This window comes from Macaca fascicularis, chromosome 6 (genome assembly GCF_037993035.2).
Source record: "Macaca fascicularis isolate 582-1 chromosome 6, T2T-MFA8v1.1".
Taxonomy (NCBI): Eukaryota; Metazoa; Chordata; class Mammalia; order Primates; family Cercopithecidae; genus Macaca; species Macaca fascicularis.
The window spans coordinates 142,824,947-142,850,976 of record NC_088380.1 but is presented as its reverse complement, the minus strand read 5'-3'; the positions used below and the strand labels follow the sequence as shown (position 1 = coordinate 142,850,976).

Sequence of the window (26,030 nt, the reverse complement as noted above, 5' to 3'; positions counted from 1 at the left end):
GTTTCTCTTCTCCTTTCTCTCCTCTCTAAGAACATCTACCTTTGAATTATATTTCAACATCTTATATCACCCATTATCTTTCATTGTTGTAGTCTTCAACAATGGGTCACTCTATCACACTCTATCACAATTTCGGTTCTTGCTGCTTAAATTCTTGGCACTTCAATATATACACAGGTCATCCTTCCAGCACACTGGCTCAGTTTTATGGACTTACCTCCTCTAGTGGTCTTAACCTCCTCTGTACCTTAGTCACCAAGAGCCTATGTGAGCCAACACTTGCCATGATCAATAAATGCAAACCCTCCATTATCTAAGCATTGCACATCACACTCTCTGACTTCAGTTTTTCCATCTCACTTGAATGCCTCAACTCTATCAATCTTTCTCCTCCCCGCAGGTCTTCTAAGCTCAGAACTGATCAAGCCATCTTTTCACTTTCCCTCTCCCCATCAAAGTCCTGTCTTCCTTTCATATCAGCTTCAATTCCATGACCTGTCACTGTGATCACTCCCTCAGGTACACTTCAGCTCCTCTGCCCCCTCTTGATTTGTTGCACTCTTTGGCAAAAACACAACTCTGGTAAAATATAATTCTCTATCTGCTCCATGCTGGCACCCAGGAAGGTGAATGTGGTTAGGGAAAAAAAAAAAAAAAAAAAACACATTAACAGACCTTATTCTAAATTTATGACCACGAACTTCAAATGGGCTCTTATTGTTCTCCAGCAATCACATCTGGTTTTTCTAATCCATCTCTTCTCATTTTCTCCTAAAAGTTATTTCAGACCTACTCTCTCCTCTCCCCAAACTTCCACCACCACTTCCCCTATTCTTACTTTCAGCTGATAATTTTTATTTCTATTGCACTGAACAAAATTGAAGCAACAGGAGAAAAATGTCTACAGGACCCCATCATCCATGCACCCACCGAATAGCATCTTCACCTACATACTGACATTTCCTCCTATTACTGTAGCTAAGCCATATGTGATTCTATATACATGTATTCTTCTACTCATACTGTTACTGGTGGAGGGTCTTGACTATGAGTTGTCCAGGTCCTTGGCATTTTGAACAAAGAATTGAACAAAATGCACAAAGTAGCAGAGGAAAGAAACATGGGAACAAAGCAGCGAAAGCAACAATTTATTAAAGCGAGAAAGCACCCCACAAATTGGGCATGGGCCTGAGCAAGCGACTCAAGGGCCCAGTTACAAAGTTTTTTTGGGTTTTAAGTACTCGGTTTTCGGTTCTTACCAGCTACCCGTTATCTGCATGAAGGATTTGGTCTGTGGCTAATTAAAGACTGATGTGAACTGGTGCCCTGTGCAGATGAAGAGATGGTCCCTGCTTGGCCAGCAGCCAATCCAAGGTACTCTCCCTTTCCATCTGACACTGGTGGAAGGGAGAGGGTTGTAGGAAGAGCACCCTTCGATCCTCTATTACTTGGGAAGGGAGATGGGGTTTTTCCTTTTGGTTTAGCTTTAGGAAATTTTAGGTGTTCTGACCCCAGACCCAGGTGTTTTCCTTTTGATCCAGCTTTGGGAAGTCAGCACGAATTGGCCTTAGATTCCCTGCCCCCAGACCTTCGTGTTTTTTCTTTTAGGAAGTCAGCACAAATTGACCTCAGATTCTCTGCCCCAAGACCTTGGTGTTTTCCTTGATTCAGCACAAATTGGCCTTAAGTTCTCTGCCTCCAGACCCTGTTCTTCTGCCTCAATACATTAAGTTCAATCCTCCTTCATGTATGCTTCTGAACTACTGGATTGATAGAATGATCTACTGATATCATAGACAATGATCAGGATATTTATCTACTAGAAAATTCCCATCAGCATACAAAATATCATAGTTTCTCCTATAAGGAGGAGAAAGGAAGAAAGGAAGGAAGGGAGGAAGGAAGGAAGGAAGGGAGGAAGGAAGGAAGGAGGGAGGGAAGAGAGGGAAGAAAGGAGAAAACAAGCTTCTCTTGACCCTACTTCTCACATCAGCTACTTTTCAATTTCTCTGCTCTCTTTGGCAATAAAATTTCTCAAAAGAGCTGTCAATATCCGTGGCACAATACCTCTTTTCCTGCTCTCTTAGCTCTCTCCAGGCATGTCCTCCACTCTTCCATAACTGCTCCAGTCAAGGTGACCAACGACTTCCAATTTGCTCAATCCAATGGTCAACTTCCAGTCCTCTTATTTAGAGATAATAATACTATCAGTTCTACAGCATAGTTGTGACCATTTAATGAAATATTAAAATGTTTTAAACATTTTTATTGTAAACTGTTAGTGCAACCCTTTCTTAAACAAACTCATCCTAAATGTTAAAAGCAGAAATATCTTCCAGGTTTACAGCTGTACACATCTGCTGACTTAGCTCCACTAGTATTTCAACTGGAGCTTTCCATAAACATTTCTTCCCCATAACTGGATCTCTGAAGGGAGGGAGGGAGGGGGCGTGAATTTGAAGTCCACACTCTTTTAAAATCTAATTTCTAAGGTCTCCATTGGGGAATGAGTGTTAATTATCCTGTATTGTATGGATGTCTCCACAGCATCAGTCTGAGAAATTCATTTAACTTTTGACCGATCAGGGAAATGAGCTTCTCTTTCTCTTCTAATTTAAGTTTGTCAATAGCTTTGAAAAAGTTGGAGAGCTGAAGTTTTTAGTGAAAGTCAAGCAAACTAATAATTTCCTGAAATTGATGTTATCAAAACCATGACCTTAGAATCAAAAGTTAAAGGTATCAAAATGTCTTGATAGATGGTTTGGAGTCATCCTCCATATTAGGGCTAGAAATTCATCTCAATAACAAATAAACTTGGGAGATTTATAGATCAAAAGGAAAGAAAAGAAATTCTCAGATAGTTGAGAACTAAAGAATCTCAGTTGATACCTGTGTTGAACAGAGAACAAGAAATAAATAGTGAATACACTACAACACTGCTTACCATATTGACTACATAAAAAGCTCTGATCCATTAATTTGGGTTAAAAGCCAGCAAAAAATTGTCAGCAGAATTTTGTTCCTAGAAAGAAAACCTTATCAATCTTCAAAGCAATGTAAATGCATGTTTCTGAGCATTTTCTCATCATCTTAAGAAATGCATTTGAACTAGGTGTTTATTCAAGGTCAACAATCCATATTTTCAGACAACATGTTTTTCTATGTAGAAAATCCCAAATAATCTAAAGGCACCAGTAAGTGAGTTTAGCAAGGTCACCGAATATAAGGACAACACACAAAAATGAATATTTCTATATATAATGATAAAAATTGAAACGAAGAAAAATGTTTAAATATTTCCAATAGCTGAAAAAATGAAATACTTAGATATAAATTTTATAAAACATATGTGAAACCTGTATGTTGGAAACTATAAAAAATGAATGAAATAAATCAAACAACACCTAAATAAGAGAAGGTACATATTATGTTTGTGGTTTGGAGAATTCAAAAGAATTTAAATGTCAGACTTCCCCAAACTGATCAATAGATTCAACACAATTCCAATAACAATCTCAGTAGAACTTCTTGTAGATATGAACAAGCTTATTTTAAAAGTTATATATAAAGGGAAGGAATGAGAAAAGCCAAGATAATTTGAAAAAGAAAAGCAAAGTTGGAGGACTCAAACTACCTAGTTTTAAGATAACATAAAGTTACAAAAATAAAGACAGTGGGTAATAGTGAAAGGATAAGCATATAGATCAAGGAAACAGAATAGAGAGTGCAGAAATAGACTCATACAAATGCGGTTAATGATTTTTGACAGTTGTGCAAAAATGACTACATGGAGAAAGAATAATCTTCTCAACAAATGGGGCTGGAACAAATGAACATCCATGTGCAATAAAAGATACCTCAACCTATACCTCACATCATATACAAAAATTAACACAAAATGGGTGATAGATCTAAATTTAAAACATAAACTATAAAACTTCTAGAGGAAAACATAGGAAGACACATTTATGACCTTGTATTAAGAAAAGATTTCTTAATTGTGACATCAAAAGCATAACAAAAAGACAAAATAATAGATTGGACTTTATATTAGTCTGTTTTCACACTGCTGGTAAAGACATACCCAAGAGTGGGCAATTTACAAAAAAAAACAAACAAAAACAAAAACAAAAAAACAAAGAGCTTTAATAAATTCACAGTTCCACATGGCTGGGGAGGCCTCACAGTCATGGCCAAAGGTGAAAGGCACGTCTCACATGGCAGCAGAAAAGAGAAGAATGAGAGTCAAGTGAAAGGGGTTTCTCCTTATAAAACCATCAGATCTTGTAAGACTTATTCACTACCACAAGAACAGTGTGGGGGAAACTGCCTATGATTCAATTATCTCCCACTGGGTTCTTCCCACAACACAAGGGAATTATGGGAGCTACAAGTCAAGATGAGATTTGGGTGGGGACACAGCCAAACTGTATCAGACTTCATCAAAATTAAAAATGTTTGCTGTCTGAACGATACTGCTAAGAGAATGTGAACATAAGCCACAGACTAAGAGAAATATTTACAAATCCTCTCTTAAAAATGAATTGTATCCTGAATATATAAAGAACTCTCAAAATTCAATAATTTAAATTTTTTTTAAGTGGACAAAGTATTTTAATATAAACTTCATCAAAGAGGACATAAAGATGGCAAATAAGCACAGGAAAAGATGTGCAGCATTATTAGCCATTAGGGAATGCAAATTAAAATCACAACGAGATACCATGACACAGAAAAGAAATTGACGCAGGCCATAGTCGCCTGCACTTGCAGTCCCAGCTACTCAGGAGACTGAGGCAGGAGGATTTCTTGAGCCCATTAGTTAATGACCAGCCTGGCAATATAGTGAGACCCAACTCTAAAAATAAAAGCAAAAACAGGAAATAAACTAACAATACCAAGTGCTGGTGAAAATATGGAGCATTAGAATGTTCGTAATTTGCTAGTAGAATGTAAAATGGTAGAACCTTTCCAGAAACAAATTGGAAGCTTCTTACAAGGTTAAACATGCATCTACTATATATTCAGCAATCCTGCTCCTAGGCATTTACCCTAAAGAAATAAAAAACTATGTTCACACAAAAACTTGTACGGGAATATTGGCCAGGTGTGGTGACTCATGCCTATAATCCCAGCAATTTGGGAGGCTGAGGTGGGTGGATCACTTGAGGTCAGGAGTTCAAGACCAGTATGACCAAAATGGTGAAAACCTGTCTCTACTAAAAATACAAAAATTAGCCAGGCGTGGTGGCATGTGCCTGTAAGTCCAACTTCTTGGGAGGCTGAGGCAGGAGAATCACTTGAACTCTGGAGGCAGAGGTTGCTGTGAGCTGAGATTGTGCCATTGCACTCCAGCCTGGACAACAGCGTGAAACTCTGTCTTAAAAAAAAAAAAAAAAAAAAAAAAAAAAAAAATCTTGTACAGGAATATTTATAGCAGCCTTCTTCTTCATTGCAAAATGTCAAAAACTGGATACAATCAAATGTTCTTCAGTGAGTAAATAGATCAACAAACTAATACATCCATATAGTGGATGTGAAATAGAAAAACTGACTATTGATGCATGCAACATCATGGATGAATCTCAAAGTGATCATGCTGAGGGAAAAAACCCAGTCACAAAAGCTTATATACTACATTAGTCCACTTGTAAGGCATTCCGATTTACAGGTTTTATCTGGAGTGGAAGAAAGATGAATCAAGAGTTTATCCAGTATTTTTTGTTTTCCTCCTACCCATGAGCCAGTCTTACTCCCACTCCAGTAATTATAAACCACAAAGGGCAAGAGATCAGGAGTTTGAAATCATGTAGATTGCCATTTACATGCTTATTTTTATTATCAGTTTTTGTTTAAGTTTTTATTTTGTTATTTGTGTTATTTATTATTAACTCTCCTGGGCATTTGACATGATCTTAGTGTTGAATTCTCCAGATGATTGAACAGTGTGTACCTTAGTACAGATGGAAAACTGCTATGCATAAGAGTTAAATGGCTTGCTCCACTTATCAATTTTATGAACAGGAAACTTACCAATTTCACTTATCGAATTACTGGCAAGTAGTAAAATAAGAATTCCAATTCCAGGTCCTTCTGACTGCAAAACCTGTGCACTTACTGACTATACTATAGAATCTATCAGGGATTCACATATCCTTATCCCTACCCACCCTTTGTTTCCCCCAAGTTAGTTGAGAGTCACCACAACTGAGCCTCAAGTGTGCCAAATAGAAGGAAACACGCTGCTCCCCTAAGAAGCAACAGGATGAGACGGAAAGATCAGGATTTGAGTTGGACCAACCTGTTTTGAATCTTGGCTGTATCACCTAGTAGCTATGTCATCTTAGACAAGTTCACTGTTCCAGTTAATTAAACAAGTACTTACTGAGTGCCCACCATGCTCCAGGAAATGTTCTAGGATCTCAGGATACATTTGTGAACGACACAGAAAAAATTCATGCCCTGAAGAAAATTATATTCTAGTGGAAGACATGGACAATAAATATAAAAATAAGTAAAATATATAGTACATCAGGCAGTCATAAGTACTATGAAGAAAACAGAAAGGAAAAGCAGGGAAGGGTAATGAGGAGTGGAGGAGCCACACTTTTTTTAAAAGATAGTCAGGGAAGGCTTAAGAATTGTTCATGTAGATATCTGGAGAAAGAGGAGTCTAAGCAAGGGGTATAGCCAGTGTAAAGGTCTGGTCTACACCCAGTGTGTTTGAAGAACAGCAGGGGCACCAGAGTAGCTGGAGTAGACTGAGTCGGGGGGAGACTCCCAGGAAATAAAATCAGGGAGAAAATGGGGAGGCTAGAGGATAGTGTAAGCAGTGGGTCATCTTCCAGGATTTTGAAACCACCAAGAATAACAACAGCAGTAATGTTGGGAGAATGATGTGAGACAGGAACTAAAATCTCCAAGAAAGGTGAGAGAGTGACCCAGATATCAGTGACTGATGACCCCACTTTTACTTTGGATAGGGAGCCTTTAGAGGAGGTGTACAGAGCAGTCCCAGGATCTGACAACTTTTTCTTTTCTTTTCTTTTCTTTTCTTTTCTTTTCTTTTTCTTTTACTTTCTTTTTTGAGACAGAGTCTCCCTCTGTCGCCCAGGCTGGAGTGCAGTGGCGCGATCTCAGCTCACTGCAAGCTCCGCCTCTCAGGTTCACACCATTCTCCTGCCTCAGCCTCCCGAGTAGCTGGGACTACAGGCGCCCACTACCATGCCCAGCTAATTTTTTGTATTTTTAGTAGAGTCGGGGTTTCACCATGTTAGCCAGGATGGTCTAGATCTCCTGACCTTGTGATCCACCTGCCTCAGCCTCCCAAAGTGCTGGGATTACAGGTGTGAGCCACCGTGCACAGCCAGATCTGACTACTTTTTCTAAGTATTCCTCTGCCTGGTGTATTAAGAATCAACTAGGCAGGATTATGCAGGACAAGGACAGAGTCAGAGAGATTTGGGAGTCTGTAGGGTTAGTCCAAGCAATAGATGATGGTTTGGACCAAGGTAGAAATAGTAAAATTGGTGAAAAGAGATCAGGGTAGGGATATATTTGGCAAGTAGAACTTACAGGATTTGCTACCAAATTATATGTGGGTTACGAAAGGAAAGTAGCAATCAAGGATAAATTCTATATATATATTTTTGTCCAGGACAACTGAAAGAATGGGGAATACTAAATAAGGTAGGAGACTCGATCCAGAGTTAGGAGTTAGTTTTATGAAGTTCAAAATGCCCATTAGACATCCAAGGGGAGATATAAAGTTGGTAATTGGATACAGAGAAGAAAGGTGGGTGAAAGATACAAATTTCGGACTTGCCAGTGTATGGGTGGTATTGAAATTCATAACACTAGATAAAATCAATAAGGCAATCAGTGTAAATGGATAAAAAGAAGAATTCCAATGGCTGGTCACAGTTTGGGGAATTCCAAAAATAAAATTGTAAGGGAGATGAAAATGAATTAACAAAGAATACAAAAAGTAGTTATTCAGAAAAAAGATGAAGACAGAAGAGTATGTTATTCTGGAAGACAAGTGAAGAATATGTATCAAGGAGAAGGAAGTGATCAACTACGTTAAAGCACTTGGTAGGTCATGTAAAATGAGGACTAGGAACCAACCATTGAATTTAGCAACATGAATGTGATTTGTGACCTTGACAAGAACAGTCACAGTAGTCAGTGGAGGGGAAAGCCTTACTGAAGGGGACAAGAAAGGGTACAAGGAGGGCAAAATGGAGACAACAAATGTAGACAGCCCTATTAAAGAGATTTGCTATAAAATTAGATAGAAAATTGGGGTAGTCATTGAAGGGAGAAGTGGAGTCAAGAGAAATTTCTTTTTAAAACAGGAGAAATAACAGCATGTTTGTATGATGAGCAAGTAGGGAAAGGGAGAAATTGAGAATTCAGGAGAGAGAAAGGAAGATTGCCACATCCTTGAGTAGCCAAAAGAGGTTGATATCCAGCACGTAAGTGGAGGAGGTGGTCGTGGAGATGAGCAGGGGCAGTTCATTCACAGCCAGAGGAGGGAACACAGAGTGCAGAAGCAGAGACGCATGTAGGTGTGAACATGTGGGACTTTTCTTCTGATGACTTCTATTTTCTTGATAAAGTAGGAAACAAGGTCCTTATCTGAGAGGAGAAGGAGATATTAGAGGACTGAGGAAAGAAGAATATATGAAATGCCTATTTAGGAGAGTAGGAGAGTAAACTGCCCAGACTAAGGATGACTTGAGGCTGGAGGTAGTGAGTATACAGCACAATGATCAGCTGTGGGTTCTCAGCCACATTCACTGTGCAGAGGCGAGAACACACTGGTAGAGAGTTAGACTCAACCAAGGTCAGGCTTTTATCCAGTGGGGACAATGGAATAAAAGAAGGACAAGAGACCATTTCATTGACCATGAAATATCAGCTCTGCAAGGAGACAGACAGTGACATAAGGTGGATTAAAAAAAAAAAAAAAAAAAAAAAAAAAAAACAAGTGAAAAGGAGGTACAGTCAGTGGCTGTAAGGCAGGTGGAATCAAAGGATTGCTGGAGTTGGGGTCCATGAGGGAGTGAGCGGGACATATAGGAGGTGGTGGTTGGAGAAGGGACACTTGAAGTTGGGGTAGGGAAGGATCTGCAGTTATTGGAATAACTAAGAGAGTCAATGGCTGAATTTGGGTTGAGAATAAGTTCATTAGAAAATGGGCTGTCTGGCCAGACACAGTGGCTCACGCCTGTAATCCCAGCACTTTGAGAGGCCGAGGCAGGTGGATCACCTGAAGTTGGGAGTTCGAGACCAGCCTGACCAACATGGAGAAGCCCCGTCTCTACTAAAAATACAAAATTAGCCAGGCGTGGTGGTGCATGCCTATAATTCCAGCTACTCGGGAGGCTGAGGCAGGAGAATTGCTTGAACCCAGGAGGTGGAGGTTGCGGTGAGCCGAGATCGCGCCATTGCACTCCAGCCTGGGCAACAAGAGTGAAACTCCGTCTCAAAAAAAAAAAAAAAGAAAGAAAGAACGAAAACGGGCTGTCAAGGAAATGAAAGGGCAGGGAATGTGAGGATCATCTTCCAGGATAGTTAAACCATCAAGAATAACAATGCAGTCATGTTAGGAGACTGATATGGGACAGGGGCTAAATATCCAAGGCAGGTGAGAGAGGGACCTAGAGATCAGTGGCTGATATAAGGAAAAGCATAGATCTGCCTGTTACTTTATCTCTCTGGTCTCACTTTCCTCATTTGGAAGTTGGAAATGGTGATCAGCCTTCCATTATGGGGTTTTTATAAGGATTGAATGAGATAATGCAGGTAGAGCACCTGTCACCCATTAGAACTGGCAGACCTCAGTGTTCAGGAATATTTTTTAAAAATGTAAAGGGCACCTATGAAGTCTTGAGGGTGTATCTCATCTTCCAATTACAGTGAGGAGTGTGTCTTGGAAGGCTAATTGAGCTCAGGTTTGGCTCAATAAATTATAATCATGACAATTCCCCAGAGATGTTCATCAATGGCCCTCTCTGTTTCCATTCATGTCCATGTCATCTCCTTCCTGGCAGGCCTAGGTTCTCGCTATCCCCTCTAGCCAACTGCAGACAGCAGAAGGCTTATTGCCTTCCAGCCCAAGTGTCTAATGCAGAAGGCAAAATGCAAATTACCTGCTTTGGCTGCTCTGTTGCCTCTCCTATTGATGGCAGGCTGGCTGAAAGAGCCCAGAGAAGTGACAGTCTCTAATGAAGTGTCACCTTCTGTTCTGAACTGCACTGAACCCAGACACGTGAGGAAGCTCTGGGCAATACAGCCTGACTAGCTCGTAGCACGGGGAGCCTGGGACAAGAGCTAGATCAACTCCTTTTCACTTTATCTCCTATACCCACCCATGACTTCAGCTCTAGGCAGGAGTTTCCATCAAGAAATGAGGTATGTTCTAGCCAACAGGGCAGTGTCTGTTTTACTGGTAACAGGCATTAACATTCAGAGATTCCTTGTTCTCAGAAAAGGGGTAATAAAGTTACAGGGTGGGAGTTGGAAACTTAAGGAACCTGAGTTGCCACAGAGGAGATTCCAGAGTTGAATGGGTCCATGTGGTGAGATGATTCACCTTGTCCATGTTGCTGAGCCCCGTGTACCTTGAGCCTCCTACCTCTGGCTTATCAGTGCTCTGCAGAATATATTAGCCAGGAAAAGATCTGAGCAAGTTTCACTTAGCCTTGTACTTGTGCAAATCTGAGGGTGGAACTCAAGCCTCCTCTTCCTTCACACTACTCAGAGACTTGCCTTGTTCACCACTAATTTTTCATTGTCCGCTACATAGTAGGTTCTCAGTGATGAATGAATGCATTCATGAATGAATGAATGAGTGAATGGCAGATGAGTGAGTGTCAGGGTTGGAGGAGCATAGAGCATGGTTCTTCCAATCCTAACACTTCAGACCAGCTCTGTGCTAGCTACCAAAACCTAGAACCCCACAAGTTTCTTACATGCCTGAGCCGAGAGGTCATTTTTCCAGCCAGAATTTCTGAAACTCCCTTCTTCTACCTAAATTATATATAAAAACGAAGGGCAGCTACTCTCACCTGAAAATATTTTCTTGATCTTTTCCCTTTTCCCAGCAAACAAACACTTACTTACCTCTTTCTCTAATGCAAAGTGACATTTTGATACAGCAACCCTAGAAGGAGACAAGAATCATTAACTCAGAAAAATGGCTGAGCTTCTGCAGTTTGCCAGGCTCCCAACTATTGGCTGAGAACTCCATGTTCTGGAAAAACACAACCACAGTCCTTTTTGCCAACTACTATCTAGCAGTCTGAGGGTTGTTGATATTGATTAACATTGAAAGTGACATTTGGGTCTTGTGTACTTTCCGAATAGACTCCTTTCAACTAAGAAACCAGCAAGGAGGCCTCTGGGGAAAATATTTTTGGGGAGAAGGGGTATGAGGTAACATCAAACATTCTTTGTCCAACATTTTGGATCCTTATCTAGAATGTAAGTAGTTTGTTTAGGGGAAAGAGAAGTCGGCATGTCACTAGGAAAGGAAGTTAGCCTCTCAAAGACATTCAGACAGGAGTACCTAGGGAAAGGAAGAGAGAAATCTGGGAGCAGCTCATTAAAAATATGAAACAACAACAACAAGGTCAAGGGCTAAAAATGTTTATTCAAAAGGCAGGTGATTTAAGGAGCCATGATTTTCCATACAAAAGGTTTTCTAGTAAGAAAAGATCCTGTCAAAGTTAAATTACATTTGATTTTTAAATGTATAATTTACAAGCCGATTTTCTGGCACACAAAAAAGCACACCTGTGCAATTTTTTTTTCCAATTTTAGCATATTATCCACCTTTCCAGTAAAATTCCTGTATGCAGCAGCCACCAATATAGATTGGTGGTAAATAAGCAAAGCGTTATTTACATCAGCCTTAAAAGTTCATGTCCTTATTGTTCCTGCCTCAGAACTGACTCAGAATTGGGCATAGAAAACTGCCGTTTTGAAAGAGCCCAGAATGGGCTGTGGCAGGCATCCACATCATTAGAGAGCAAAGTTAAAAGACAGATTCCTTGGCCCCACCACCAGGCATTCTGACTCAGTAAGTCTGGGGTGGGACCTGGGAATCTGCAACTTTAGCATGCACCTAAGGTGACTCTGATGCAGGTGGCCCATGGACCACACCTTCACACAGGCTGACTTAGAGAAGATGTCCTTCAGGTTGCGTGTCAAGAGAAATTGCCCCGCCTTCTGCACCCAGCACATCCTGCTGCATTCCATAAGTGCAAGCAATGTGCTCCACAAGCTCACATGTGATGAGCAGTTGCTGATCGACACTGCTGTGCTGGGCAAGCCAATCTGCGGGGCTCTGTGTGACACACCCCTGATTTCTTTTTATTCTGTTAGAACGATTACAGGAAGTTATCTATGCAATGCAAGGATTTTGTAGTTGGCGTGCTGGACCTGTGCCGAGACACAGAAGAGGTGGAAGCGATTTTAAATGGTGATGTGAACTTCCAAGTCTGGTCCGACCACCACCGTCCAAGTCTGAGCCGGATCAAACTCGCCATTAAATATGAAGTCAAGAAGGTAAGCTCCCCCATCTCTCCTGGTCTTCCCATCTCACCTCTCTTCTCAGGGCTGCTGGCCTCGCTTTGTGCTCACATGTATTTTATGTTCCCACGAGGTGACCATGATGACACCCAGATTCTCTCTAGACAGGGAGCTAGCCGTCAGCTTCACAGGGCTGCTAGGATTCTCTCCACCATCCCTTCCCACCGCAGTCCCCAGCCCACCAGGAGAGATAGCAGAAGCATGAGTCAGTCCCTGAGCAGACCTTGAGCCTGGACAGCAGAAGAGATCTTCAGCCTCAACCCACTGGCAGGGACAATGTCACCGCGAGGGCTCCTATCAGTTAGCAACCCAGTTTCCAAGTCTTCAAGAGAAACATAGAACTCAGGTCTTTCAAAAGCATTTACTGAGCTTCCTCTGTGTGCCTGAGGACTAATTGTGTAGAAAATGTATTAGTGTACAAAGCTTATGGGATCCAATCGTCCTGGGAGGCTTAGAAGAATTGCACTCCAAAGGCATATGAAAGCCCTAAGGAGGCTCAAGTAGACTTTCCCAAAAGTAAACTCCTGCCACCTCCTCAATAGACATCCAAGTGTCTTTAGTGGCTGTGGTCACCAGTAGCCCTCAGACCTGTAGTGCCTACTCAGATTAAGATTATAAGGAGCAAAAGTAAATTATATTCCTACTTGGGATCTACTCTGAGTTCTTTAGCATCTGCTCTTTTGTTAGATGACATTACTCATCCTGATGAACACTAGAACATTCCAAATATCCACATGTTTAAATATCAATGTGCTTTCCACATAAGTAAAGGAGCTGATTCATCTTTGAGGGGTTTTAATGTTTTCAGCTCTTTCACCTGATCAAAACTGAATGGTATTTTTAAAGCCCCCAGACTGGCCTCTGGGCAGTCCTTCTGTTTCCTGATTATCTTAATTTGTGTGTGTCTTAATCTGTGCCTTCAACAACCATATATATCTGTGAAATTCATCCAGGGAGAGCTTCCAAGTCTGATAAAATCTTCCTGCCCTTTTACTTTGATATTATAATAATCGCAAATTTTAAGAAAAACAACTTTTGCCTAAGACTCTGAGCTCAAAGATAAAATTGATGACCCACGGGAAAGGTGGCCTTAGAGATTAATATTAGAAAGCACAGTGTTGTTGGAAGTTGGGAGAATCGGGCTGCAGTTTCAAGTACAGTACAATCCTATTTACCCAGCTCAGGAAAACTCACCTTTTAGCTTAAACCAAGAGTTCACTGGGACTTTTCACCAAAGTATGCAGTCACCCCCTGAAGCTGCTGAGATATCCTTGCCCTTGGGGTTCAAACAAACCCTGCTGTGGAGGCTGTCTGGCAGTGGCAAAAATGAGCTGGAGTTTCCAGAACTACAAACATTTTCTTCCTTCCTGAAGCCAGATTATCCTCCTGCCTCCCAGCTCATGGTGAGGATAGAAGATGTCTAAAAACCAGACAAAAGAAGATGCTTGGCATTTGCAGATTTATATTCACAGTTTGGGCTAATTATGCACAACTTCAACAGTCCATTGCATGTAGGCATTCACCATTTTTTTGAAACATAAATTCAAATCCCCTAGCAAAACTGACATGGAGGGTGGAGTTACTCAGTTAGTCCAGAAGTCTGGCCCCCACCTCATAACTACGTGTCCTCTTTTGTCAATTACCAAGTTCAAAATGGCCCTGGGGATAAATGAGAAGGAAGAAATGAAGCCCTCCATGAACATGATAGTTTGGGTCAGAATTAAAAGGTTTCATGAGGGATGTGATTGACTCCAGTGGTATTTGCCAATTAAGGAAGTCATAAGGTCTCAGGAAATCATCATGAATGTCAAGTGTCTGCTGTAATCCATAGGTAGGAAGATGATAAATGACCTGCATAAAATGTCAACCCTGCTCATTTCTAAGACCTTCAAATGATACATTTTCTCAAGTCTTGTATGCCATCATGCAACAGCAGACAGACTCATAGCTCTCCTTGACATTTATTCTTCGTGAATTACCAGAAAACTAACCAATATTTAAAAGTCTTATTAATATTACAATGGGCTTCCATTTTTAATTTATGAATTTTAGCATGCTTGCATGAGTACAATCTATCCCTGAGTATTCGAGTTATGAAATAACTAGCACCAAGACCTATTTATAAATACACTGCCTTTTACAACTTAGATAGATAGATAGATAGATAGATAGATAGATAGATAGATAGATAGATAGATATCTCCTGAGGCTTCAGGCTTAAATATAAAACCATAAAACATTTCCAAGATTCTGCTCACATGGCATAAAATCAACCCATTAATTCAGCGACTTAAGAAAACAAGTTGTTCTTAGAAGTTCCATGAGCTGCTAATAGGTGTTACCTTAAAAAAAAAAAGATTTTATGTTCAAATAAATTTGGAAACCTTTAGTTAAACACAGTCAAACAGGTTTTTTGGTTTTTGTTTTCTGTTTTTCTTAAAGATATTACAGAGCCTTTAATATGCATCACAGTGGCTCATGCCTGTAATGCCAAAAATATGGGAAGCTGAGACAGGAGGATTGCTTGATGCCAAGAGTTTGAGACTAGCCTGGGGGACATAGCAAGACCCTGTCTCTATTTAAAGCAAAACAAACAAACAAAAAAAACCAAGAATCACTACTCTAATAGATGAAGGATACAATGTGTATTACATGACCACAGACTGCTTCTTGTGGTGAAACTAGTTTTTCATGTATCAGTCTCTGGGAAACTAATCTATAATCAGCCTGTATGTCTATGAAATGCCAGGATTTGAATGAAGGTGGTGCTGCTCTGTGGCTGGTACTGCACTCTGGATCGTGTCTCTCATTTGAATGTTTGATTATCTTCAGGCACCACCCTAATGTCTGGACCTCTGGCTGGCTAAGTCACAGTACCAGCCTGCATTAGATGAAGACAAGTCACCCACCATGGTTAAAGGGAAGGAATCCTGAACTGGGTTTCTGTTGACCAGGTTTCTAGCCTGATTCTCCCAACCCTGTGGTCTTGGGCAAGTCATTGAAGCTCTCTGACTTTCATTCCCCATATGCAAAATGGACATACAAGCTTTTGCTTCACAGAGGTTTTGTGTGTGTGTGTGTGTGAACTTCCAAATGAACTGATATGAGAGGAAATGCTCTGGAAACTATAAAGTTCTCTGCAGCTCCAAGAGGAAGCATCATTGCTGTCATTCAGTGATGACTCCCTTTCTTGGGACTCTAGGGTTCTTCTAATTCCCTAGCTGGTCCTTTATTATCTCCCCAGAGAATGCTAGAAATGTCTCCCTGGGAAAGGACATCATTCATAAAGCCTAAAATTCCTTCCAAAATACCAATGGTGTTGTGAGGACATGGTTGTTCCCCCATGACTTCTGCCTTAAGAGGGCGCTCAGCCTCCCCAGTAACCCAAGTGGGTGTGTCATCTGAAATGTCAAGTGTGGTTTCTGGGAAGCAGTATTGGAGATGTAGCTGAAAGGTGCCTATTGAAGTCAGTCCCCGGTCTAACCACTTATTAATGGGGTCACTTGAGCAAATTACTCAGCCTTGCCTCTGTCTCACTTTTCTCATCAGGAAAGTTGGGATAATAATGCCTACATCATAGGTTATAATGAGAATTAAATGGGAGAAAGCATTTGTGCCTCAAATATCCCCAGGCTTCAGTAGCTGATGGTTATAAATGAGGCAGTATTAACACATTGCTCACAGTCAATGCCTACATTACTTTAGGACATTTCTCTTACCCACCTCAGTCCATCCCAGTCCCTCTAGGCCACAGTGCCTGAAGAAGCCAAGCTTGCCTCATGAAAAACCAGGGATATGACCCTCCCCCATACTGAGTCACACCTAAGCTCAGAAGGACTCCGCTTATGCTTCGCAGCTAAAGAAACCCAGCCCTCCAGCATCGGCTTGCAGCCTCTCTGCATAAACTGGCCTTGGCCTTCCGCTGCAGAGCCAAACACCTTGCAGTCTTCTCTAGCTCTGTCTCTGTCCTCCAGGAATCATGCCTATCCTTCTCAAAGGCCTTTTCTTTCCACTGCATATCAACTCTAAACATGTGCATAGGAAACTTGCAACCCCAACAACTGAGAACCAACCCAACCAGCCTCTGAATCCCAGTTTAAGCCCAGCTGGGCTCAGGCTGTAGTTATGAAGGGACCCCAGTGTCTGCCATGTGGTCAGTGCTTCGTGATGGGGAACAGAGACCCAGACAGAGTTGTTGGCACTCTATTCAAGTTGTCTAATAGAAGACACACTCTCATCCCTCCCTCCCTCTCCTCTAGATTGCTTCTTCATCTCTGGGCTTAGAGGGATGATCTTGATCTTTTCCCTTCTTTCTCCTACACCATTCACTCCTCCTTCCTGACCCCACTCTACCTTAATGAGGATCAGGTGGGATCTCCTATTCACTGCAAGAGAACTTTGTGCGTATCAGTCCTCTAAGAGAGTGGGGCAAAGAGACCCAGAAGTCCTGTTTTGCATGAGAGAGGCCTTAACTCTACCTATAAAGGAGATGGAGCATCTTTTGGACACTACTAAGCAAAGGTCTGCTAATGGGGGAAAAAAAGAAAATTATGTGAATATTATTTTCCAAAATATATTAGTTCATGGCAGAAAGTACATATATTATCAGGCAGGCATGGCCGTATCACCAACAAGGGTGATTAGTTCCATCTCTCAAATTTTCTGAACCACCACCTATGAGGTCTACTGACACTGAGCTCGGCCTTCCAAGGACCCAAGCAGAATAAGACACAGTCTTACCTTCAAAGAGTTACCAGTCTAGTGAGTGAAACGGTACAGGTGTCTCATGACTGTAATAGCAGCAGCCTTTGCAGTGGGGTGGGGGAGTCTCTTCCGTACTTCACCAGCTGAGCAAAGTCGCGTTCACACCTGTGACTTCCTTCAGACTTGCAGGTGGCCCCGGTTCTAGCATCTCGGGATGCAGCTTGGTTTGGGGGCCTCTGCTCTTGGTGCCAGCCATCTTTCCTTCCCACTGAGGAGATCTCCACCCTCCTCAAAAGCCAGCTCCCACTCCTCCTGAGCCTTCCAGACCCTGAAATGTTGAGGTGCCTTTTCCTGGCTCTGCCAGGCTCCCTGGGTTATTCCTGGCTCAGAAAGCTAGTCTTAAGTACAATAAAGACCTGGGACAGGCCGGGCGCGGTGGCTCACGCCTGTAATCCCAGCACTTTGGGAGGCCGAGGCGGGCGGATCACAAGGTCAGGAGATCGAGACCACGGTGAAACCCCGTCTCTACTAAAAATACAAAAAATTAGCCGGGCGCGGTGGCGGGCGCCTGTAGTCCCAGCTACTCAGGAGGCTGAGGCAGGAGAATGGCGGGAACCCGGGAGGCGGAGCTTGCAGTGAGCCGAGATCGCGCCACTGCACTCCAGCCTGGGCGACAGAGCGAGACTCCGTCTCAAAAAAAAAAAAAAAAAAAAAAGACCTGGGACAGGATCAAGGGAAGGGAACAAAGTACAGAGGGTGGAGAGGACCCACTCGATTTCCTTCACTTACATAGTTACATTTTTCCTTCACACTGCTGCATTAAAAAAAAAAAAATCCCCTATGATTTTTATTCACTCACTCACTGAAAAGCTCATGCTTGCTCTTAAAGCTAAAAACTGAGGAAAGTGAACAAGACCCTGGAACTTCAGAGGTGCCCTCTGGGGTGGGGAGGGCATTTCTGGTAGAAAGAACATGCTCAAAGCATGTTTAAAGGCCCTGTGGCGAGAAGAGACATGGTGTACAAGAGGAACTGAAAGAAGGCAAAGGGACCAAGCTGGGCCTTGGGAGGACTGGGTGTGACTGAGTCTGTAAGGATGCAGGCAGGGGACAGACCATGTGAGCCTTGCAGATCTCCTTAAGGATTTTAACCTTTTTATTATTTTTCTAAAGAACAATGGGGAGCCATTGGAGGACCTTAATCAGGAGTGGTTATAAAGATTAGGATAGATGGAGAGACAGCTCTCCCTCTGAAAAAGCTGGAAAGGAAACAGGGTGGGTGAAGATGGAGCAAGTTTTTTGTGTGAACGGGACACGATATTAGCCAAGATAGGCTGTTACATTGTGTTGACAAACAAAACTGAAGTCATAGAGGCTTTTAACAAAAGTTAAGTTTATTTATTGCTTACCTTATTTCCATCTTGGAACTCAGTTCCCTCAGGATTCCCAGCTGATGGAAGAACCACCCTCTTAAATGTTTCCTGCGTGCCAGAGGGTCATTCGGCTCCGGGAAATTGTACCCCAGCAATTGCATGCTTTCACCTGGATGAGACACACATTGTTTTTGCTTGCTACTCATTGTGAAGAGTTAGTCGTGCCTTCCACCCCTTCACAAGAAGGACCAGGAAGCATAATCCTGGTGCTATTTGGCAGCTAGCACTAATGATTACCATGGAAGAAAAGTTGAGGGAATTCGTATTGATAGCTTCAACTTGTCTGTCAATAGGACACAGAATCACCCTCTGAGGTAGAAGCAGCCTGAAGAAAGTAAAAAAATGGGGGGAAAAAATCTGTGGGAGATGGGAGAGAGAGCTGAACAGTAGGTCTGATAGGCCTGCTAAGACTGGGGATTGAAATTCTTTGGCAACAGACTACATTTTTAACACAAGTGGAAGATCTCCACAAACGATGGTAACGCAGAAAGTCAGTGTCCTCCATAAACCTCAATTCCCTGCCGTCAACTTCAAGATTCTTTCACAGACATGGGCCAGGAGCACACAAAATATGCCCACAGGGCACAGCACTTGGAAAGCTCCCCTCAGAGCAGAATGCCAAGGAGAAAAGGACAAGCTTAGAGGGAAGGGAATGCGGGACCATTTCAACCCACAAGCTCTAAAGTTGGGTCAGCTCCTCTTACTCTATCAGAAATCCCTTGCCTCCTCCTATTCCAAAAATGACCATCTGGTGCACGTTTTACAGTCATGCCATGAATGGGCCCATCTTTCCACCTGGAAAAACTCCTAGCAGATGAAAGTATTAACAGAACTTGTCAGGTAGCAGCACAGTGTTATAGCTGGGAGCCTGACTGCTCAAGTCCTCTGCCTACTAGATATGGGACACAAATTAAGTTTCTTAGTCTGCTGGCCTTCAGGGAGCTCATAGACACAGTGGACACTGCTCCAGTCCTAACGGGCCTTCTGGCCTAAATATGTGCTCAGAGAGAAAGCAATGCCAGCTGGAGCTGCACAACTGGCTGACATCCTCTCCCTAGTGCAGTGACCACGGGTAGGAACACTCAAGAGAGGGCAGATGCCCTCTGCTGGGCTCTGTTTCATTTCCTCTGTCTGCAAAAAGCACAGGCAGGGCCAGTGAGCAAAGGGGACCTGGGGACATCAGGGCTTTCTAGAGGACGCCTGAGAGGCCAGTCAGACGCTCACATGCCCTAAGCAGACATTCTCCTACTGTGTTTTCCTGCTGAGGCATCGTTTTAACAGATGCTTAGACTTAAGAAGATCAGCGTTGTCAGAAACACAGTCTGGCTGGTCAGGCACTACCCCAAACTGCACTGCAGGATGCCCGGTGGTTGGCAAACACTGTTGGAATCCACTGGTGTCAAAAGCATCAATCATCTTCTTCTTTGGGGATTCCTCTAAGCACTTCCGTGGATCTCGCCTGGCCACATGCCACAAAAATCATCAATATCCATTAATCTCCTGGCTCAGAAGGGCTATCTTTTATATGAGGAAGTTTTGCTTTCTCAAGGAGCAAATCTTCAGAAGAGAAAGAATAATTCCAGCATTTAATATGTAAATATGAATCGTGATCCCTTTTCTGCCTGGAGAAACTCCCAGGAGAAGAAACATAGAACCTGCGGGGCAGCAGTGTAGTGTCGTGGCCAGGAGCCCGACTGTGCGTGTTCAAGTCCCAAGCCCTTCACTTACTAGTCATGTGGTTTAAACAAGTTATTTGGTCTCTGGGCCTTGATTTTCTCATCCATATAATGCAAACAAATTACAGTGTCTAATAAATAATAGTTAACACATGCAATGTACCTAGAACGTTAAGTGTATAACGAATTAGCCAATGGAAACTGTTTGCCATATTGGTTTTCTAAGCAGAACTACACTTAAGACTAAGTCAACATTTCTCAAGTCCAGCACCTTAACACTTTGGGCCAGAGAATTCCTTGCTGTGAGGACTGCCCTGTACATTATAGGCTGTTTAGCAGCATCCCTGGACTCTATCCAGTAGCACCTTACCCCCAGCTTGTGTAACCAAAAATGTCTCCAGACACTGTCTCCAATGCCCTTGGAGGAAGGGGGAGGGGGACAAATAATTCCCTGTTGAGAACCTCTTTCAGGATCCAGTCTATAACCTCTTAACTGTAGGCCCTTAAAGCAAGGATGATAGTTATCCAAGGATGTTTGTATCACTCTAGACCACGGGTTCCAAGACTTAGCTGATTAATGAAACCACTTGGGTGCTTTGTAAAAAACAAACCAAAAAAATCACCAGTGCCTCAGCCTCAGAAAGACAAATACCACATGATCTCACTTATATATGGAATCTAGTAAAGTTGAACTCATAGAAGTAGAGAGTAGAATCATAGTTGCCAGGCGCTGGGGAGATGGGGAGGGAGGGAATGGGGAGTTGTCAATCAAAGAGTACAAAGTTTCAGAGAGACAGAAAGAATAGATTTTGAGATTTATTGCACACCAGAGTAACTGTAATAAATAAAAACATATTATATATTTCAAAATAAGAAAGTAAATTTTCATGCCTCACCATAGAAATGATAGGTAAGCAAGGCGATAAATATGTTAATTAGTTTAATTTAATCATAACATATTGTACACATATAACATCCGTTGTACTCCATAAATGTATACAATTATGATTTGTCAAAAAAAAAAAAGAATGCCTGGGCCGGGTGCAGTGGCTCATGCCTGTAATCCCAGAACTTTGGGAAGCCAACGTGGGTGGAGAACCTGAGTTCAGGAGTTCGAGACTAGCCTGGCAAACATGGTGAAACCCCATCTCTACTAAAAATACAAAAATTAGCTGGGCATGGTGGTGGGTGCCTGTAGTCCCAGCTACTTGGGAGGCTGAGGCAGGAGAATTGCTTGAACCTTGAAGGCAGAGGTTGCAGTGAGCCGAGATCGTGCCACTGCACTCCAGCCTGGGCAACAAGAGCAAAACTCCGTCTCAGAAAAAAAAAAAAAAATGCCTGGACCACATGCACAGAATTTGTAATCCAATTCATTTGGGTGGGAGCACAGCAATTAGTGTTTTTTAAATGCTCTTTAATGATTCTACATTTTGCAGAGATGAAGCTCTTAGATGGTGGACTCTTGGTTCATCTAGATCTCTGAAGGCTGGGAACAGTACATGCCCTGCATGCAATGTGCAGCCTCCAGATGGAGTAAATAGATAGATGATGTGTTCAGTGGGAAGCTGGAGGCTTCGATGCTTCTCTAAGTACCTGTAACTCCCCCTTGGAATTAAAAGCCTATGTAAACAATCCAGATTATGTTCCAGGCTGGCCCTAGAGTATGGGGCTATCATCTCCATGTCCTTCATTGCTGAGCCGTGTCCCTTTGGGGTTTGTCACTCTGGAAAAGAGCTATCCAGGAAAGCCCCAACACCAGTTCTGGCCTGGTAGTTGCCCGGTAGTTGCCAAACACTGTTTGAATCCATTGGTGTTGAAAGCATCAGTCATCCACTTATGGTGGTAGTCCATCTCTAAAATTACCACCATAAGCCTGGTTGTCTTAGAGATGAAGCAGAGAGGTGAGTAGCTTCCAGGGTGACCCTGTACAGTTAGGGAGAAACAGTGGGGCCTTTGCCTCCCCAGGGGAGCTCAGATTGCTAAGGGCTCCACAGTGGGTCTCAGGAGTGCTCCCTCCACTCATGAGCCTGAGTTGCTGCCCCATATCCACACCCTGCCAGCTCAGCTTTAGAGGGTGGAAAGGGATAAACTGCCTTATGCTCCTCTTTGCCTTTCTTCTGGCATTCTGTAAATCACCTGACGTAACTTTCTCTAATGTGCAGATGCTACTGTTAATTTGCAAAATATATTTCAGATCCTCAAAGTAAGAGTTGTCACAACAAGACAGAAAACTATTGCTTTTTGCCTGTTTTGCTCCCTTTTGTTCAGCTGTTTCAATACCTAAGTAGTTGCATGAAAGGATAATCCTTTAAAGCATTTTTCTTCTTCTTGGTTACCATGTCTCCTAAGCCACACAGACTTAGCTTGTATAACTATCATTATGTTCTTACTGTGCTGCATTTGCTAAGATAGTCAGAGCCTGAGTATTATTACATCCTGATTTGGGGGCTAATAGGAAGAGAGGAATCTGAGGAGAATTCAAGGGCAGAACATAAATCCCCCAATGCCCCACACAAAATAGTTGCAAATCAGATGCATTTACTAGCCCAAAGTAGAAAGCACAACAAGAGCCATCTTCAAATTGTCGCTTTTATCCCAAAGTCAAACAGATCTTAGAAATTACAGTCTTCCCCAAGGATCTGTGACTAACTCTGATAGTTCAGCTAAAGACCATCTACACATTTCTATCTCATTATTTCTTTACCAGATGCTCATACATGAATTTAGAGTTTTAATGAGCATTTGATCTTTCAAATATTCCTCCCAATATGTACCACATGCATTACTCTTTTATTAACATTCATCTGCCTAAGGACACTTGCAAATTTTCTTGATGGAAGGGGAGTTTTGTAAGTATAATTGCAGATAAAACTTTTTGCTTAATTTATGTTTTAATTTATGTAATCCAAGCCACAGTCATATCTTGCCTGGATGATTGGAATAACATTTAACTGTTCTACCTACCTCTTTCCTCTCCTTTCCCCCTCCTCCTCCTCCTCCTCCACACACACATGCACACACACACACACACACACACACACACACCCCAGTGAATTTTTTTTTTTTTTTTTTTTTTTTTTTTGAGACAGAGTTTTGCTCTTGTTGCCCAGGCTGGAGTGCAATGGTGTGATCTCGGCTCACCGCAACCTCTACCTCCCAAGCTCATGTTATTCTCCTGCCTCAGCCTCCTGAGTAGCTGGGATTACAGGCATGCACTACCACACCCAGCTAATTTTTGTATTTTTAGTAGAGACGGGGTTTCTCCATGTTAGTCAGGCTGGTCTTGAACTCCCAACCTCAGGTGACCATCCCCACTTGACCTCCCAAATTGCTGGGATTACAGGTGTGAGCCACCGTGCCCGGCCTGATTTTTTTTTTTTAAAGTAATCAGATCATGTCATGCCCACAGTTAAATCTTCCACCTAAGCATGAACAAGCCAGGCATAGTCTCTTCCCTCAGGAAGTTCATAGTCTAATAATTATCACTGCTAGAAGTAGAGCCTGAAACAAGGATTTTTTTGTTTCTTGTTTTTATTTGTTTTTGCAAGTGATTCATCAAAAGCATGATCCTGGGGAAAACTTGCATTGAAGGGGCAGAAGCAGAATGGGGCAGGAGAAGAAACTAAGCTAAGAGAGGGTTTCAGAAAAGTCTAACTTCAGCTTGACTTGGTGAGGAGCCTGGGAATCTGAGTAGCACCACAGACTTGTCCCATGTTAAGGCAAGGGGGTTGGCCTTTTATACACTTACACTAGCCACTCATTAGTGGCAGGCTGCCCCAAGGGGAGGGCATTACCTCCTCGGCAATTCTGGGCAAAGTGTTTCCCCTGGCTTTGGGGAATTTGTGGAGATGGGTGTTTCTGTGAGTCCCTAGTAGCTGGAGGTGGGTACACCTTCTTTCTAATGAGGATCTTGGCGGACACTAGCATCTTTTTGCCCCCTAAAGCACTTAAAATCCAACTATTAACAATGGCCTACAAGGTGCTGCATGACCTGGCCCTTGCCTCCCTATCTAACTCACCTCACACCAAGCTCCCTCCTGCTCACTGATCTCCAGCTGCACTGCCTGCCTCTGTTCCTTCAGCACTCCGTGCTAGTAGTTCCTGCCCAGGGAAGTTACTGGTCCCTTTCCCTCAGGTCTCTGCTGGCTGGATCCTCAGTGTTTGAGTCTCAGATCCATAGCCTGCTTCTCAGAGGGACCTCCTGACCACCCGATCCGAATGTGGTCACCATGTTGTCCCCTCCCTCATCAGCCACTGTCTGTCCCAGTGAATATCATTTGTTTCCTTTGTTTACTTGTTTATTGTCTGTTTCCCTTAATTCTGTGGCAGCAACTCACCACTGTATCCCCAGCCTAGAGCATACCCAGGCAAGTAGAAGATTCTCAAAAATATTTTCTGAATAAGTGAAAAATGGAATAAATAAATGAATGTGTAGCACCTGAGTTTTCTTCCAGTTTTGTTTTCCTGAAACACAACAAAATCCCAAATTCAAGATGAGATTCATTCCTAAATGCTGTTGAGGAAACTCACAGAGCTCTCTTGAGGATCAAAATGAGATGAATAGGAAAGCAGCCCATGATGTGACAGTGGATTAGATGTCATTTGTCTCATGCTTGAGGCCCTATGACTATTGTCACTGAGTCCGTGGAAACTCAGAACATGAGTAATGATCTTAATTTACTTAAAAACAGCAACAAAAAAGAAAAGTCATTTACATACAAAATATAGTTTAATTAATAAAATTATTAATAATTTGGTCTCCAAATTGCATCTGAATAAATTACAAATTAATGTTTAGAAAAAGATTAGTATAATTATAATAGTATATTTGGGTAATGAGTATACTTATTACAGAAGTATAAGTATTACAAATTAATATTTTTATAGCTGTTACATACTTAGCATATATGTATATTTGTGCAGTAAGTATACTTATCACAAATGAATTCATCTTTTTATGCTTATTATTCCCTCCTAAACCCATCAGAAGCATCATTGCCTGACTGCTATGCTTACTCCTCTTCTGATAGGTGTTGCTAGGCAGATGCAAGCTTGAAGAAGGAGGGGATCATCCTGTGACACCCATTATCAGCTACATCTGTGGACAATATAAAATAAATAAAACCCAGCCCCGGTTTGTCAGAAACTTTCATCCTAACGGGTTACAGAGATCTGAATCCGGCCCTTTATCAAACAAGTAAGGAAAGACTAATCCAGATGAAAATGGTGTGGGAAAACATGGAACAGGAGGAGGTTCATGGCTTCTGAGCCAGGCCATGAAAGGGGGATCAGAGCTCAAAAGCAAAGGGGAAACAAAGACATTCCGGAAAGAGGAAGCAGTGGGGGACCTACAAAGGTGCGATCACGTTTAGGGACTTGCAGGTGTCCTGCGGGTAGATTTATGGGAAGAAGGGAGCTTGGGAAGAGGAGGCAATTTGAGGTAGGAGAACAGGAACCCCGGGCAGGGGCAGGACGCCTGGCTGGGGAGGCGAGGCCAGCATGTGGGCTGTGAAGATGGCCAAAGGGCTCAGCTCCATTCCATATGGAACAGGGCCTCCAGGTTGTCTGTATTTCTGATTTCACTGCAGTTTGTATTTCTGATTTCACTGATTTTATTTAT

At 42.3% G+C, this 26,030-nt stretch overlaps 1 protein-coding gene across 2 annotated transcripts in view; it reads left to right on the top strand.

The window, feature by feature from the left end:
* The window catches only part of TRPC7 (transient receptor potential cation channel subfamily C member 7), a 141,805-nt gene that overhangs the window by 36,990 nt on the left and 78,785 nt on the right, over positions 1-26,030 (top strand). For both annotated transcript variants that reach the window (XM_045394288.2, XM_005557853.4), the window contains exon 3: positions 12,394-12,576. In XM_045394288.2, the coding sequence (XP_045250223.2) occupies positions 12,394-12,576 (183 nt within the window). The remainder of the gene's footprint in view (positions 1-12,393; positions 12,577-26,030) is intronic.